General features: G+C 44.3%; 1 protein-coding gene across 6 annotated transcripts in view; it reads left to right on the top strand.

Annotated features, from left to right (window-relative positions):
- The window catches only part of LITAF (lipopolysaccharide induced TNF factor), a 112,630-nt gene extending 100,804 nt beyond the window's left edge, over window positions 1–11,826 (top strand). For all 6 annotated transcript variants that reach the window (XM_079946010.1, XM_079946011.1, XM_079946008.1 and 3 more), the window contains 3 exons: window positions 3,057–3,281; window positions 5,801–5,957; window positions 8,993–11,826. In XM_079946010.1, the coding sequence (XP_079802136.1) occupies window positions 3,057–3,281; window positions 5,801–5,957; window positions 8,993–9,101 (491 nt within the window). In that variant the 3' untranslated portion in view covers window positions 9,102–11,826. The remainder of the gene's footprint in view (window positions 1–3,056; window positions 3,282–5,800; window positions 5,958–8,992) is intronic.
- Window positions 11,827–14,480: the final 2,654 nt, after the last annotated feature.

Here is a 14,480-nt window from a genome sequence, read left to right as displayed (position 1 = left end):
GATATAAAAAATTATGAACGAGGTGTTTCACATTAACATTTTAAAAATGTTTTGAAATCCAAGGTGTATTTTACGTTGACATCATATCCCAAATTGGATGCTAAAATTTTATCAAAAACATTTGATCTCAATTCAGAGTTCCTTAAATTTGCTGTTGAGAAAGTAGATTCGCATACCCAAGGAGTCCCAGACTTACATAAAAATGTTCCAGTAAATGAATTGTGTATTTGATTTTCTTTCTTTCTTTCTTTCTTTTTTCTTTCTTTTTTTTTTTTTCTTTGTGGGATCTTAGTTCCCCAACCAGGGATTGAACCCGGGCCCTCAGTGGTGAAAGCACAGAGTGCTAACCACTTGGACTGTCAGGGAATTCCCTGTATTCGATTTTCAATTTAAATAAATATAATTTAACAATTCAGTTCCTCGGACGCATTTCAAGTGTTTGGCGGTGTGGTGTGGTTGCTGGCGACCATATTGAACAGCCCACATAGAGACCATTTCCATCCTTCTGGAAAGTTTCCCTTGGACAGCCCCAGGCTTATAGAATGAGATCCAAACATCTCCATAGGGCTTCCACAATTTTCTAGAACCCAGCTCCAACCTATCTGGCTTTATTTATGGATTTTGTTTTATGCATGGTCGTTTTCCCATGCCTCTCTTTCCACTTTGAAAGCCCTTTCATCTCTTCCCCCAGAGAAATCTCCTCTTTCGGGCTGGGCTGAAAGGCAGAGCGTCCTTGAAGGATTCTCCCCTTCTCCTCGCAGCAGAATGAATCGATTCTGCTTCCCACGGGATCTAGAAGAGGAGGCATGGTGCGTGGGAAGCAGCACAGGCCCGGCCAAGCCCCCGGACTGTGGCTCGCTGCCCTCAGAGCTCCCTGCTCCGTTTCTCCTGAGACAGGTTTGAATGGATCTTCTAATGCAGCGTTAGCCCTGCCCCGTTGGAAAAACAGAAGCAGACAAAGGACGGCACTGTGTCCTTCTCCAGCTGCCCGGGGGCTGCCGAGCATGGGACCGCAGACAGGAACACACCCTGGGTCCAGGCCATGTAATTCTAGGCGGGCATCAGTTCTGCAGGGAAAAAAAAAAAACGGTTCTTTGCCCTCACAAAAGGAAATATGTGCCTGGCTGCTCTGATTCTCACTTTTCAAAATGAGAACTGGTTGGTTTGTGTGTCCCTGTGTGTGTTTACTTTTTAAAAACTATAACATATATACAGAAAAAGGCACATATCTTAATTGTACAACTCGAATTTTCACAAAGTGGACAATCCCGTGTAACCACCCCCAGATGAAGAGAACATGACTAGACACCCTCACCCACCAGCCTCTTCCAGACTCTCCTTCCCCTCCCAAGAGTAACCGTTTTCTTAACTTACACCCCCAAGATTCCTTTTCCTGCTTCTGGACTTCGGGTACATGGCATTCACCGGGAGGGTTTCTTGGCCTCTGGCTTGTTTTGCTTAGTATTTGCCATAGTTTGTGGTTGGCTTTTGAAGGCCTTTGTCTTTTCTGGTCACTTGAAACACTGTTAGTAAAAACTGCAGCGGTTAATTTGAAAAAAAAAAGAAAAAAAAAGGAGGAAAGAAAAGAAAAGAAAAGAAAAAACATTAGTTATGAAAGATAGGTCTTGGTTGGGTGATGGTTTCAAGTGTGAAAAAATTTATGTTCACATTTGGTGGATGTTTGCCCAGGGGATGTGGGTAATTTTCTCTTGTCATCATCTACCTTCTTTCTTTTTTTTTTAAATGGAAATGCAAAGGGTGAGCAATACCCAAGGCAATCCTTTGTTTTCTTTTGGCCACTCCACTCGGCATGTGGGATCTTAGTTCTCCAATCAGGGATTGAACCTCTAGTGGAAGCTTGAGGTCTTAACCACTGAACCGCCAGGGATGTCCCCCTACCTTTTACCTTTATGTAGGGAATCTCTTGTTAAGGTTCTCATTCTTGGGTCTGGAAGGGATGATGTTAACTCCCTTTCTGGCTTTTGGACAAGACTGGACACAGGTCATTTCCTAATTGTCTGTTTGTCAGTTAGAAAATGAAAGAAATTCAAAAAGATACATGTACCACAATGTTCATTGCAGCACTGTTTACAATAGCCAGGACATGGAAGCAACCTAAATGTCCATCGACAGATAAATGGGTAAAGAAGATGTGGCACATATATACAATGGAATATTACTCTGCCATAAAAAGGAACGAAATTGAGTTATTTGTAATGAGGTGGATGGACCTAGAGTCAGTCGTACAGAGTGAAGTAAATCAGAAAGAGAAAAACAAATACCAGATGCTAATGCACATATATGGAATCTAAAAAGACAGTACTGATGAAACTTGTGGCAGGTCAGGAATAAAGATGCAGACGTAGAGAACGGACTTGAGGTCACAGGAGGGGGAGGGGAAGCTGGGACTAAGTGAGAGAGTAGCACTGACATATATACATTACCAAATGTAAAATGGATGGCTAGTGGGAAGCAGCCGCATAGCACAGAGAGATCAGCTCGATGCTTTGTGACGGCCTAGAGGGGTGGGATAGGGAGGGTGGGAGGGAGGCTCAAGGTGGGGAAGTATATGGGGATATATATATATATAAGTATAGCTGATTCACTTTGTTGTACAGCAGAAACTAACACAACATTTTAAAGCAATTGTACTCCAATAAAGATGTTTAAAAAAAAAGGATTGAGAGTGGAAAAGAGAGATGGAGAGATGTCAATTGAATTTTTTTTAATTAATTAATTTATTTATTTTTGGCCGCATTGGGTCTTTGTTGCTGCACACGGGCTTTCTCTAGTTGCGGCGAGCCAGGGCTACTCTTCGTTGCGGTGCGCAGGCTTCTCACTGCTGTGGCTTCTCTTGTTGCGGAGCACAGGCTCTAGAGCGCAGGCTCAGTAGTTGTGGCACACAGGCTTAGTTGCTCCGCGGCATGTGGGATCTTCCTGGACCAGGGCTCGAACCTGTGTCCCCTGCATTGGCAGGTGGATTCTTAACCACTGCGCCACCAGGGAGGCCCCTGTCCATTGAATTTCTGATCTGGTGTCTTCTGGTTTTGCTTTAGGTAAAATGTCTGCTCCAGGATCCTACCAGGCGGCTGCTGGACCTTCCTCGGTGCCAACTGCGCCCCCATCCTATGAAGAGACAGTTTCTGTTAACAGTTACTACCCCACACCTCCAGCACCCATGCCTGGGCCGACCACGGGGCTCATGACGGGCCCAGATGGGAAGGGCATGAATCCGCCTGGGTACTACACCCAGCCAGTGCCCGTCCCCAATGCCAATGCAAGTACGTACGGCCTCCCGGGTCCCCTTACCTCTCCTTGGCCCTCAGCCCTGGGACTCCAGAGAGTGGCCGTAGTGACTGTGCCCCACAGTCTAAGCAAAGTGCCAGTCAGTCCAACTTTCCCCCGTGTCCTGAAATGTCACATCTAGTCTTGGGTTCCCTGTCAGTGAGGCTTTGCTTTTTCCATAATGAAGCACAGTGTATGAACTTTCCCACGTCCACTGTAAACCGAGCCTCTGCTGCTTATCACAGAGGCACAACGAACCGTCCCAGAGAAATTTGGGAATGGGAGTTTGCTTTCGGGGGCTCCTGCCCTTCCTGCTGAGGCTTGGCGGGAGAACCCCTGCCCCGAGGCCAGGGCTGGAGTAGGAGAGGGAGAGGATGCAGCCGTGAGTGAGGAATGGGTGAGCTGAAACCCACCCCCAGCCCAACATTAGTGCAGGTGACTCCCCTGCCCTCCAGCAACTTCTTCATGTCCTTGCCCTTTGGTACTTCCTGCTGCCCGTCTGCACCCAGGTATGTAGCTGATTCAGTATTACAGGCAGCTCAGAGAGCGGGCCCGCGAGACAGACTGCCTGGGTTCACCAGCCTCCTTGTGCCTCGGTTTCCCCATCTGTAAAATGGGGCCCATCAAGTACCTACAACCGGCGGCTGTTAAGATTAAGTAAGGTTCCATGAGTAATCATTGGATGAATGTGAACCATTGTTGTCATTGTGCTCAAGTGACTTTGACTCCTTGAGATGGAAGAGGACAAGATAACGACTTCAGACTCTTTTAGATCACACTCTGATCAATAAATAACTCATTCTTGTACCCCACATAACCCTTATTAAAATTTACGTGTAAGTGCTGAATTATGCTTTGATGCTGCTCTTCTTCAGGGGGTGGGGGTGCTTTCTAGGTCTTTCTGGGAATATTGTCTGGTTAGCTCTGGGTAACAGTTCATGTCCCCTAATACACAGATCACAGAAATGGCATCTCAATAACATAAAAACAGAAAAAAGTCACTTTGACAGAACTACGAGCTTAAACAACTTTGCCGAAAACCAAAAGAATGTGCTAAGCTCCGAGGGCTTTGTGATTTCCATCACCCTAGGTGCTCTTCTAATGCTTGTGGATGTCCGCGTGTGTTTTTCACATAGTTTTCTCTTTTTAGCACGATTTCATATACCCACTGCGTGTATCAGTATGGTCCCCCGACTTGTAAAGAACTGGGCCAGTATCCCCTGGCTTGGTAAACGCCAGCCTTATTACTGGGCATTGGAGTTTGCTAAGGAGACCGTGTGAAATGCAGGCTTGTTTATGGAGGATTCACTCTGTACCAGGCACGGGGTGAGGTTCTTTACTGCCTTTGTCCCATTTAATCCTAGCGACAACCCTTATTATTCCATTTTTTAAAAAACAGCTTTATTGAGATAGAATTCCCATACCATAAAGTTCACTCTTTTAAAGTATATGATTCAGTGGTTTTAGCATCTTCACAGAGCTGTGCAACCATCAGCACTAATTCCAGAACGTTTCCATCACCCCAGAAAGAAACCCCCGTCACCCTCCATCCCCCCAGCCCCTGGCAACCACTAATCTACGGATGAAGAAAATTGAGGCTAAAACCCATCACATCACTGTTTCTGAAATTACCATCTGCAGACCACCTTTGTAGAACCACTCAAGAGCTTAAAAAGCAGTTTGGGGACCCTGCTCCAGACTTGCTGAATCAGACGGTCTTGAGGGCAGGACCAGGGAATCTGCATTCTTAATAAGCTCCGCACTTGAGTCCAGAGACAGTTGAGTTTGAAAGCCTGGCGGAGCTGGGCCAAATCTGCTCCAGAAACACACAGTCCTTTCCCCCATCTCGTGTGTGGAGGTTTCCAGAGCCCCTCAAGTGGTAATTCTGGAAATCTGCCACTGTTTTCTTCCCTTTTTGTCATTTTTCTCCCTCCTCACCCATCCCCAATTTTTTTTATTGTGATAAAATAACACATAACGTAAGATTGATTACCTTAAGCATTTCTCAGCGTACAGTTCAGTGGCATTAAGTACGTTCACATTTTTGGGCAATCATTACCACCTTCCATCTCTTACATTATACAAAACAAACTCTATACCCATTAAATGGCAACTCCCCTTCACTCCTCTCTCCCAAGCCCCTGGCACCCACCATTCTACTTTTTATCTCTATGAATTCAACTACTCTAGGTGCCTCCTATCTGTGGAATCAGCAGTATTTGCCTTTTTGTGACTGGCTTGTTTCAGTTAGCCTGATGCCCTTAAGGTCCATCCATGTTATAAGATGTGTCAGAGTTTCTTTCCTTTTTAAGGCTGACTAATAACACGTTGCATGGATGGACCACATTTTGTTCATCCATTCATTTATGAATGGACGCTGGGTTGCTTCCACCTCTGGGCTCTTGTGAACAGTGCTCTCCTGAACGTGGGTGAGCAAATATCTGTCGAGATCCTGCCTCTAATGAATGTCTTCCTCATTTACTGATTGGCCGGTTTGTTCTGTTCCTTCCATCAGTTGCTGTGCAGACAGTCTACGTGCAGCAGCCCATCTCCTTTTTCGACCGCCCAGTCCAGATGTGTTGTCCTTCCTGCAACAAGATGATCGTGACTCAGCTGTCCTATAATGCCGGCGCCCTCACCTGGCTCTCCTGCGGGAGCCTGTGCCTGTTGGGGTAAGTCTGAGGTCCACTCAGACCCCGGGCTCTCCCGAATTCCTCTCTTGTAGGATTTCTCAGCCTCAGCACCTACTTCTGTGTTGTGGGGGCCTGTCCTGTGCCCTGTAGGATGTTGAGCAGCATCCCTGGTCTCTACCCACTAGATGCCAGGAGCTCCCCTGCCCCCGTTGTCATAACCAGAAATCGTGCCCAGTTGAGAACCACTGCCCTCGAGCATATCAGCGCCTGGAAGCTGCTGTCCCATCCTTTCTTCTCAGACCACTCCCTGCGTGTAGGGACAAGCATAGCAGCCATTTGTATCTGTGTACAGCGATACCCTTGGGGATTTCTTCTTGTAGAATTTCATGACCTAATTAATAATGTTTGCTTGACTCTAAGAGAAGCTTTAAACAATCTGTACATTAAAATATTTTATAGTCATCTCTTTAAAATTTCTTATCCTTTTAGGACCCCCAGTAGTTTTCTGTTGCCTACACAAGGAGAATGTGTAAATAAATTTATGTCTGCACCAAGGGTATTATGTTGAAAGAGATAATACTTTCTGTTCTGGGAGAAAGTTGAGGAAGCACCATTTAACTTTTTTTTTCCAAACAGATAAAGGCAGCCTCCTTATTCCTGGCCATGCAAGTCACTCAGAAAACCATAAGTGCTCTGTTTGCTTCCTCGAAGGCAACCGTGTTTGTGGGTTTCTTTTCAGAGACCCTTGCCTGGATCTTTCCTCATTATCTGCTCATGACTTAGGTGGAGGGGGAATCGTGGTTCTCTTCCTAATTTTGAAGAGAGGCTCAAAGCCCTTGAGAGCTTAATTAACTTTCTTGAGGACTTGCATTCAGAGGGGAAGAAATGAGACAGAAAACATACATAAAAACTCATCGTCCTTTGGACTTTCCTGTTAAAACTAACTTTTGTCTTTGAAATCAGGGAAGGACAAAATGGAAACTTTTATCGAATATTGGCCTCTCGCTTTCAAATTGAGGCAGCTTTTTCTATCCGTTCTTCCTTTTCTTCCTTAAATGCAGTACTGTGTGTTCAGATCCTGCCTCTCACAGCTGTGTGGCTCTGGGCAAGTGACTTCACCTCTCTGTGCTCCAGTTTCCTCATCTGTAAACTGGGTTGTACTAACGCCCACCTCCGGGGGCGTTGAGGATAAAGTAGGTGGCTGTGTGTGCATCGCCTCTTGCAGCCATGCCTGCACTTGTCAGGCGGGAGGATAGGATGATCGCTAAATGCACTGGCTGCCCTTATTTGAACTCAGGTAAGCTTAGGCAATAGGAAATTCCATTCATGAGATAGTATTCTCTTCAGGATATTTCCTGATTCTGCTTTATATAAATCAGTGTCTTCCTGTAAAATGTTGATTTTTTTTTTTTTTTTTTTTAAACCATGTTTTTTGGCAAACTTTGGTTGTAAGGCTGTGGGGTGTTTTCTGACACTGGCCAAGCCTCCAGCACCAGCTGCGTGTCAGTGTTTCAGTTCAGCTCTGACACTACCTGGAGTTGCAGACCCCACAGCTTAAGGGCTCAGTCCCACAGACTGCCCCCCACTTCAGATGCCAGGCACAAGTCGTAGGTCCCCTGAACTTCTGACCGATCAGGGGTCCTGCTATCCCCTCTTCGGGTTTGATCATATGCTAGAATGAATGGCTCACAGAACTCAGCATGGCAGTTTACGTACATTTACAGGTTTATCATACAGGAGACAGACAGATGGACAGCTAGGTGAGGAGGTAACAGGGCGAGATCCAGATAGGTCCTGAGTGCAGGAGTTTCTGTCCCCTTGGAGTTGGGGTACACCACCCTTCCGGCACATAAATGCCGGATTCACCAACCCAGAATCTCTCCAAATTAGCTGTTCAAGTGTTTTTATAACCCAATCGTCATCCCCCCCATTCCACCCCAGAGGTCTGTAGTCGAGGTTGAAAGTTCCAGCCCTCTAGTCACTTGGTCTTTCTGGTGACCAGCCCATCCCAAGCCTGTCTAGGGACCCGCCCTAGTCACCTCAGTAGCATAAACTCAGGTGTGATTGAAAGGGGCTCTTTGTGAGTAACAGAAGACACTCCTGTCACTCAGGACGTTCCACGGGTTTTGGAGCTCTGTGCCGAGAACCAAAGACCAAATATATTTCTTCTTACACCTCAGGCTGTATGGAGGTCCTGCCTCCGTGCGCTGATGATGGATTATGTAGGTTAAGAGACGTGATTTGTGGAAATTTATATGATTGTTGCTGTGAGAAGCAGGCTGTCTGTATGGAAAAGTGATCAGTCCAAGACAGGAGTCAGCAAACTACAGCCCCGGGGCCAAATCCAGCCTATTTTAAGTTCTATTGGAACAGGTCACGCCCTTTATTTACGGATTATCTGTGGCTGCTTTCATGCTCCAGTGACAGAACAAGACCCATGTAGCCTGAAATACATACTCTGTGGCCCTTTACAAAAGAAATTCACCAATTCCAATCTAACACTTTGAAAGATGCCTACGTGTCCCAAGACTTGATAATACACGCAGAGCAGTCTGTCCGTGGGAGCAGCCTTGGCAATGGCTGGGGTCTTAGTTCCCCAGGGCTGCCATAACAAATTACCACAAACCTGGTGGCTTAAAACAATAGGAATTTATTCTCTCACCATTCTAGAAGCCGAAAGTTCAAAATCAAGATGCCATGCTCCTTCCAAAAGCTCTAAGGGCAGAATCCTTCCTTGTCTCTTCTAGCTTCTGGTAGTCCGGGTGTTCTTTGGCTGTGGTTGCATCACTGCAGTCTCTGCCTCTGTCTTTACGTGGGCTTTGTCCCTCTCTGTATTTCTGTGTGTCCTTTTCTCTTCTTATCAGGATCCCTGTCTTGGAGTTTAAGGAGCCCACCCTCATAATCCAGGAAGATCCCATCTTGGGATCCTTAATTACATCTGCAAAGACCCTTTTTCCAAATAAGGTCACATTTCTAGGTTCCGGGGATTAAGACTCCGACATATCTTGTTGGCGGCTGTCATCCAAACGACTACAGTCTGTAACGCTCTCCACGTGTGGTCTTTTTTGTTCTAGGTGCGTCGTGGGCTGCTGCTTCATCCCTTTCTGTGTGGACGCCCTGCAGGATGTGGACCACTACTGTCCCAACTGCAAAGCTCTCCTGGGCACCTACAAGCGTTTGTAGGACTCAGCCAGACCTGAAGGGAGCCGTGTGCTGCAGGAAGGCCTTTCCGACTCTCACCCAGCCCCACCCCTGGTGAAGGCTCCATTTTGGTGGTCTCATCTCTCCAGGGTCTCCACCTTCGTGTCTTCTCTTGGGGGGAAAATATCGCAAAAATAACACACCTCCAAACCCCAGAAATTGCTGCTTGGTGCCGTGCACAGGACATGCAAAGACATTCTCCTTGAGTGCTGGTTCAAGGGTTTCCTGCCTCCCCGTCTGTGACCCCAAGTCACCCCATCCAGCTGTGACCATTGTCCTGAGTATCTTCTGGTGATTTGCCACTGATTTTTTGGCCTCAGTGGGCCTTTCTCTTGGTGGTCTCAAACTGAGAAGCCCCAGATTGCCTTAGTTTTTAAACTGTTCTGGCCCTAGAACGGCTGAACCAACCTTTAGTGCCTACCGTCCTAGCCATCTGTTTCCACTTCTGATGACAAAAATCTTGCCTTACAGTCTAAGGGCTTGGCTCTCAGATTCTGTAACTGCAGGCCTTTAAATAGCACACAAATTCACTTTAATTTCTTAATTCATTTTTAAGTACAGGGAGGGGTTATTCACACCCATCAGACGCATAGCCATGAGGTCATAAACGCAGGCTAGGAATAGAAGGCCGGATCTTTTCACTGATCTGCCTTCTTTGGACCAGATCCTCAGCCACTTTCCACAAAGAGCTTTTTTTTTGGTAGAGGAATTGTTTGTATTAACAGTTTTTGTGACCTCCTTTTGGTCTTAAACACCTTTGAACATAATTTTGAAAGGAGGGATTTATAGAACTGTTTTCCCTAACCATACGTATGACTGGTATCATTTTCCCATTTGCCAATGCACTCTCACTTTTTTTTTTTTTTTTTCCTTAACAGAAAAAGTAACGGGGATAATTTCGTCTACTGCCTTTACTTGGGTTTAGTGTTGTTCCTAAAGACCTCCATAATGGAACTCTTAAAGCGGGTCCCCTTTTGGGTTCCTGGTGGATATGTGGAAAGACGAAGGAAAGCGTGTTTGAGCACGTCTGAGTATCATGGTGCTGAAAAGTGTGGGGACCTGACTGTTTCAAAGGCATCTGAAGTCTGGATTTTATTTTTCAGAAATCAATTTGTTGTATAACATCTGAAGACATGATTTCTAGGACTGAAGCAGCAAGCCAGAGTTCTCTGTGCGCTGCTGTGTCATCTTTGAAATCAAGACAAAGCCGGGCTCGACTTTCAAGAGTCCCCATTTTGATACTAAATAGACACAGGGAATGCATGTGAATAATATTATGTAGAAATCAAGCCTAGGCCTTGATCGAAAATCTGTATATTGGTTCAAAATTATAGTCATAACCCATTGATTCAGCTTATTCGTTTGATGTTTCGGAAGTTCCAGTAATTATTTTTGCAATGACTATGGATACTACATAGTACTTTGGTGTTATCTGCTTTTCAAAAATAAAGTCTTTTGTTCACTCTGTGAACTATTCATCAATTCTTACGGTGTGAAGAAAGGTCTCATGTTGTGTTTCCAGCCGTTGGTACAAAGAACCCTTTATTTGTTCCATAACGGTAGAAAATCCTTCATGATAAAAAACTACAGACTTGCTGAATATCCCCCGATGTCAAGATGACCGATGTTGAGTTGGGTGGATAGCTAGCGAGTCATATTTGAACATTAGGCTGTTGGAACCCAATAGGCGTCATCAGTGGCAGCAAGCCATAGCTTTCAAATTTTAATAAAATGCGCAGAAGAAAGCCGTCCTCATTCATGCTCCGAACAAAACATGCTTTGTTAATTGATCCGGGTAGATGCGAGATGCTAGAAGGAGGGCATTGTAACTCGCCGGGAATATGAATGTCATCCTCTTTTCCTACCTGGTGATAAAGCTTCATTTTGGAAGGTGCCGGAAAATCATGCCACCTTGGTGCGACTTTGTCATTTAAACCCTAACTTCTGGTCTTAAGAAATTGCCCCTCAGCCGATCCTGAGCATGTGTTTTTCTTGCATTTGACAAAATTGAAGGCCATGCATATTTAGCAGTTTTGCTCAGATGGTGGCATATAAATGGTCTCAAGCTGTTATCAATTACATATGCAGAGTCTTCAAAACAAGAGCCCTATTTCGAGGACCGTAACATACATATATATATATATATATTCTGGGAAACTTTAAAAATAACATCAGATGCCTGGAGCATGAAGTGTTCGTCAGATATTCTATTTTATTCTTTGAAATACGGGCTTATTCATATATTTTTACAAATTAAAAGGCTCTTTTGTTCTTCCCCTGTTTGTTGGGGACTTTGGAGTTTGTTGCAAACACTGAATCACATTCAATTAATGCGAGAGCTTTATTTTATATCTACTTGGACCTCAAAGAAGAATATTTACCAATTTCAAACCCAAAATGGCTGTGCATCTTACACACTGTTAGTCCATCTAGGCCTTGTACACATACAAGTGTTGGCTTGTGTCTTGTTATCAAAAAGAATTCAGTTTTTGCATCTGTTTAAGCCAACTTTGAGCACATGACTGATTCCTGGCTGACCACAACATTACCCATGAAAATGTTTTCTCTGGGACAACTGGCTTCCCAGTTGCTACCGAGAACACTTCTATTGGGCCCTGAACTATTTATAAATGTGGCTTCATATACTCACACACAATTTGGCCTCAGTTTTCTCCCCAGTAACAAACCTCTCGTGTTTGGGATATTAAAATCCTTCTCTGAATTTTGAGCTCAAAGATCTCTGTTTAGGAGTAAGTGTAGACGTTGGAATTTTACTAACAGAATTCTGATTTGCATTTTGGATCCTATTAAAGTTATCTCCTGCATTTATGACTCAGATGTTTATAATGAGTTGTCTGTTTTTCATGGGCACACCAGTGAATTGAAAGTAGATCCAGCAAGGGCGATGAAAGAGAGAAACCCGGAGGTTTTTTTTTTTTTTTTTTTTTTTTTGGTCTTAAGAATTTTAAAGAAACAAGAATCTGAGGCTTGGAAAGATTTAAAAAAAGAAGGAAAAAAAAAGTTCATGGCCAAGTATACAGTCTAGTGCGTTTAACTGTTTTGTGACTGTTCTCTGCAGTATTAGGAAAGTGTTCACACGTTGAAATACCTTTTTTTTCCCCTTTTAAATTATTTTTTAGAGCAGTTTTAAGTTCATAGCAAAATTGAGCAGAAGGTAGAGAGTTCTCATACATCCCCTGTCCCCACACATGCACGGCCTCCCCATCATCAGCATCCCCTACATTTGTTACAATTGATTAACCTGCATTGACGTCTGATCACCATCGAAAGTCCATAGTTGGCGTTAGCGTTCACTCCTGGAGTTGTACATTTCTCTGTGTGTGTGTTTCTTTATTTTTATTTATTTTTTTTTGGCCATGCCTCTCAGCTTTTGGGATCTTAGTTCCACGATCAGAGATTGAACCCGGGGCCACAGCAGTGAAAGCCCTGAGTCCTAACCACTGGACTGCCTCATTCTGTGTGTTTGGGCAAATGTATAATGACATGTATCCACCATCATAGCATCATACAGAATAATTTCACTGCCCTAAAAATCTATGTGTTGCCTATTCATCCCTCCCTCCCCACTAGCCCCTAGCCACTGATCTGACTGGCTCCATAGTTTTGCCTTTCCCAGAATGTCATACAGTTGGAATCATGCAGAGTTGGAAACATATATACAGGAATCATAGCCTTTTCAGATTGGCTCCTTTCACTTAGCAATACGCATTTAAGGTTCTCTATGTCTTCTCATGGCTGGGTAGTTCATTTCTTTACTATTCAGATAATATCCCTTTGGATGTGCCATACATGTAAGTGCCTATACTGTTCTTAGTACTGCAGTGTCTCAGTGATGTTGTACCTGGTTTCCCAAATGGGCAAAATCAATGTAGCTCGTGTGTCCAACATCAGTGTCATCAGAGAGCACAGTATTGTTTGTGAAACCTGTGTTTATATAGTTGTATATGTGTTGGGGGGGGGGTGTTACCGGGCTCAGCTTTGGCTGCTCGTTGCTCAAGAATCCAATACTGAGAGACACGTGTTGGGTAAAAGTAAAGATAGCTTTATTGAGGAATCTGGTAATCCTGGGGAGAAGGTGGACTCATGACCCAAAGAACCAACTCCCCACTGTCAATCGGGGGCAAGAGCTTTTAAGGGGGTGTTTCTGGGTTGGGGGAGGGGGCTACATGCAGAACAGCACAGTCAGCTCCGACAATCCCTTTGAAATTAGTCGTGCGGTGGCCTGATCAGCGTCATCACGGTTGTTTTAGGTACAGTTCATCTTTAATTCCAGGGTCGGTTTGTTATGAGGCCAGTTCTCAGGATTGTGTAAGATGGAGCAGCTTATGTGACGGCTGCAGTCTGGTCATCATGTAGTTAACCCACCTGGTGGGGGTTTTATTTAGTATCTGCAAAACAGCTCAAAGGATATGGCTCGGAATATTATTGATAGCCGTTGAGGAGAAACTAAAGGTCCTTGACTTCATTTAATGGCTAAACTATTATTATTGCGTTGGCCAAAAAGTTCGTTTGGGTTTTTCCATAAGACATCATGGAAAAACCCAAACGAACTTTTTGGCCAACCCAATATTTTGTCTTGTTTGATTATTTTCCTTTGCTTCTGTATTTTCTCGCTTCTCTGATTAAATGTATTCCTTGGCCAAAGTTTTTCTATATACAAGAGGCAGGCAGAGGACATGAGGGTATGTCCTGGGAAGATTGCTCTGTTACAGGGGGTTCACAGTGCAAAGTGAGTGCCAAGGGCGACATCTGGGAACCTCTGGTCTGGCACATCTGTGGTTTTCATGTACCACTGATTGACTCCTGCTGTATTCAAGGCATTGTATAGCTTGGATACCAGACACAGCCCTGCCCGGGAAAAGTGAGCACTGGGCCTAGAACTACACTGCCAACATTTCTGGTGTCTTCTTTATTCTTTGTTTTAAGCTAAAATTCATGTAACGTTATTTTTTTTAATTTTTATTTTATATTGGAGTATAGTTGATTTACAATGTTGTGTTAGTTTCACTTGTATAGGAAAGTGATTCAGTTATACATATACATACATCTATTTTTTTTCAGATTCTTTTCCTATATAGGTTATTACAGAATATTGAGTAGAGTTCCCTATGCTATACAGTAGGTTCTTGTTGATCATCTATTTTATATACAGTAGTGTGTATATGTCAATCTCAACCTCCATCATGTAACATTAAAGTGTATAATTCAGTGACATCTGGTGGATTCACAGGGTTGTGCAGCCATCACTTGTATCGAGTTCCAAAACATTTCCATCAGTCCAGCATAAAACTCCACACCCATTAAGCAGCCACTAGTCATTCCTCCTCCCCCAGCACCTGG

The sequence above is a fragment of the Stenella coeruleoalba genome, assembly GCF_951394435.1.
Source record: "Stenella coeruleoalba genome assembly, chromosome: 15".
NCBI lineage: Eukaryota > Metazoa > Chordata > Mammalia > Artiodactyla > Delphinidae > Stenella > Stenella coeruleoalba.
The sequence above is the reverse complement of the archived record's forward strand: the minus strand, read 5'-3'. Positions and strand labels throughout refer to the sequence as shown.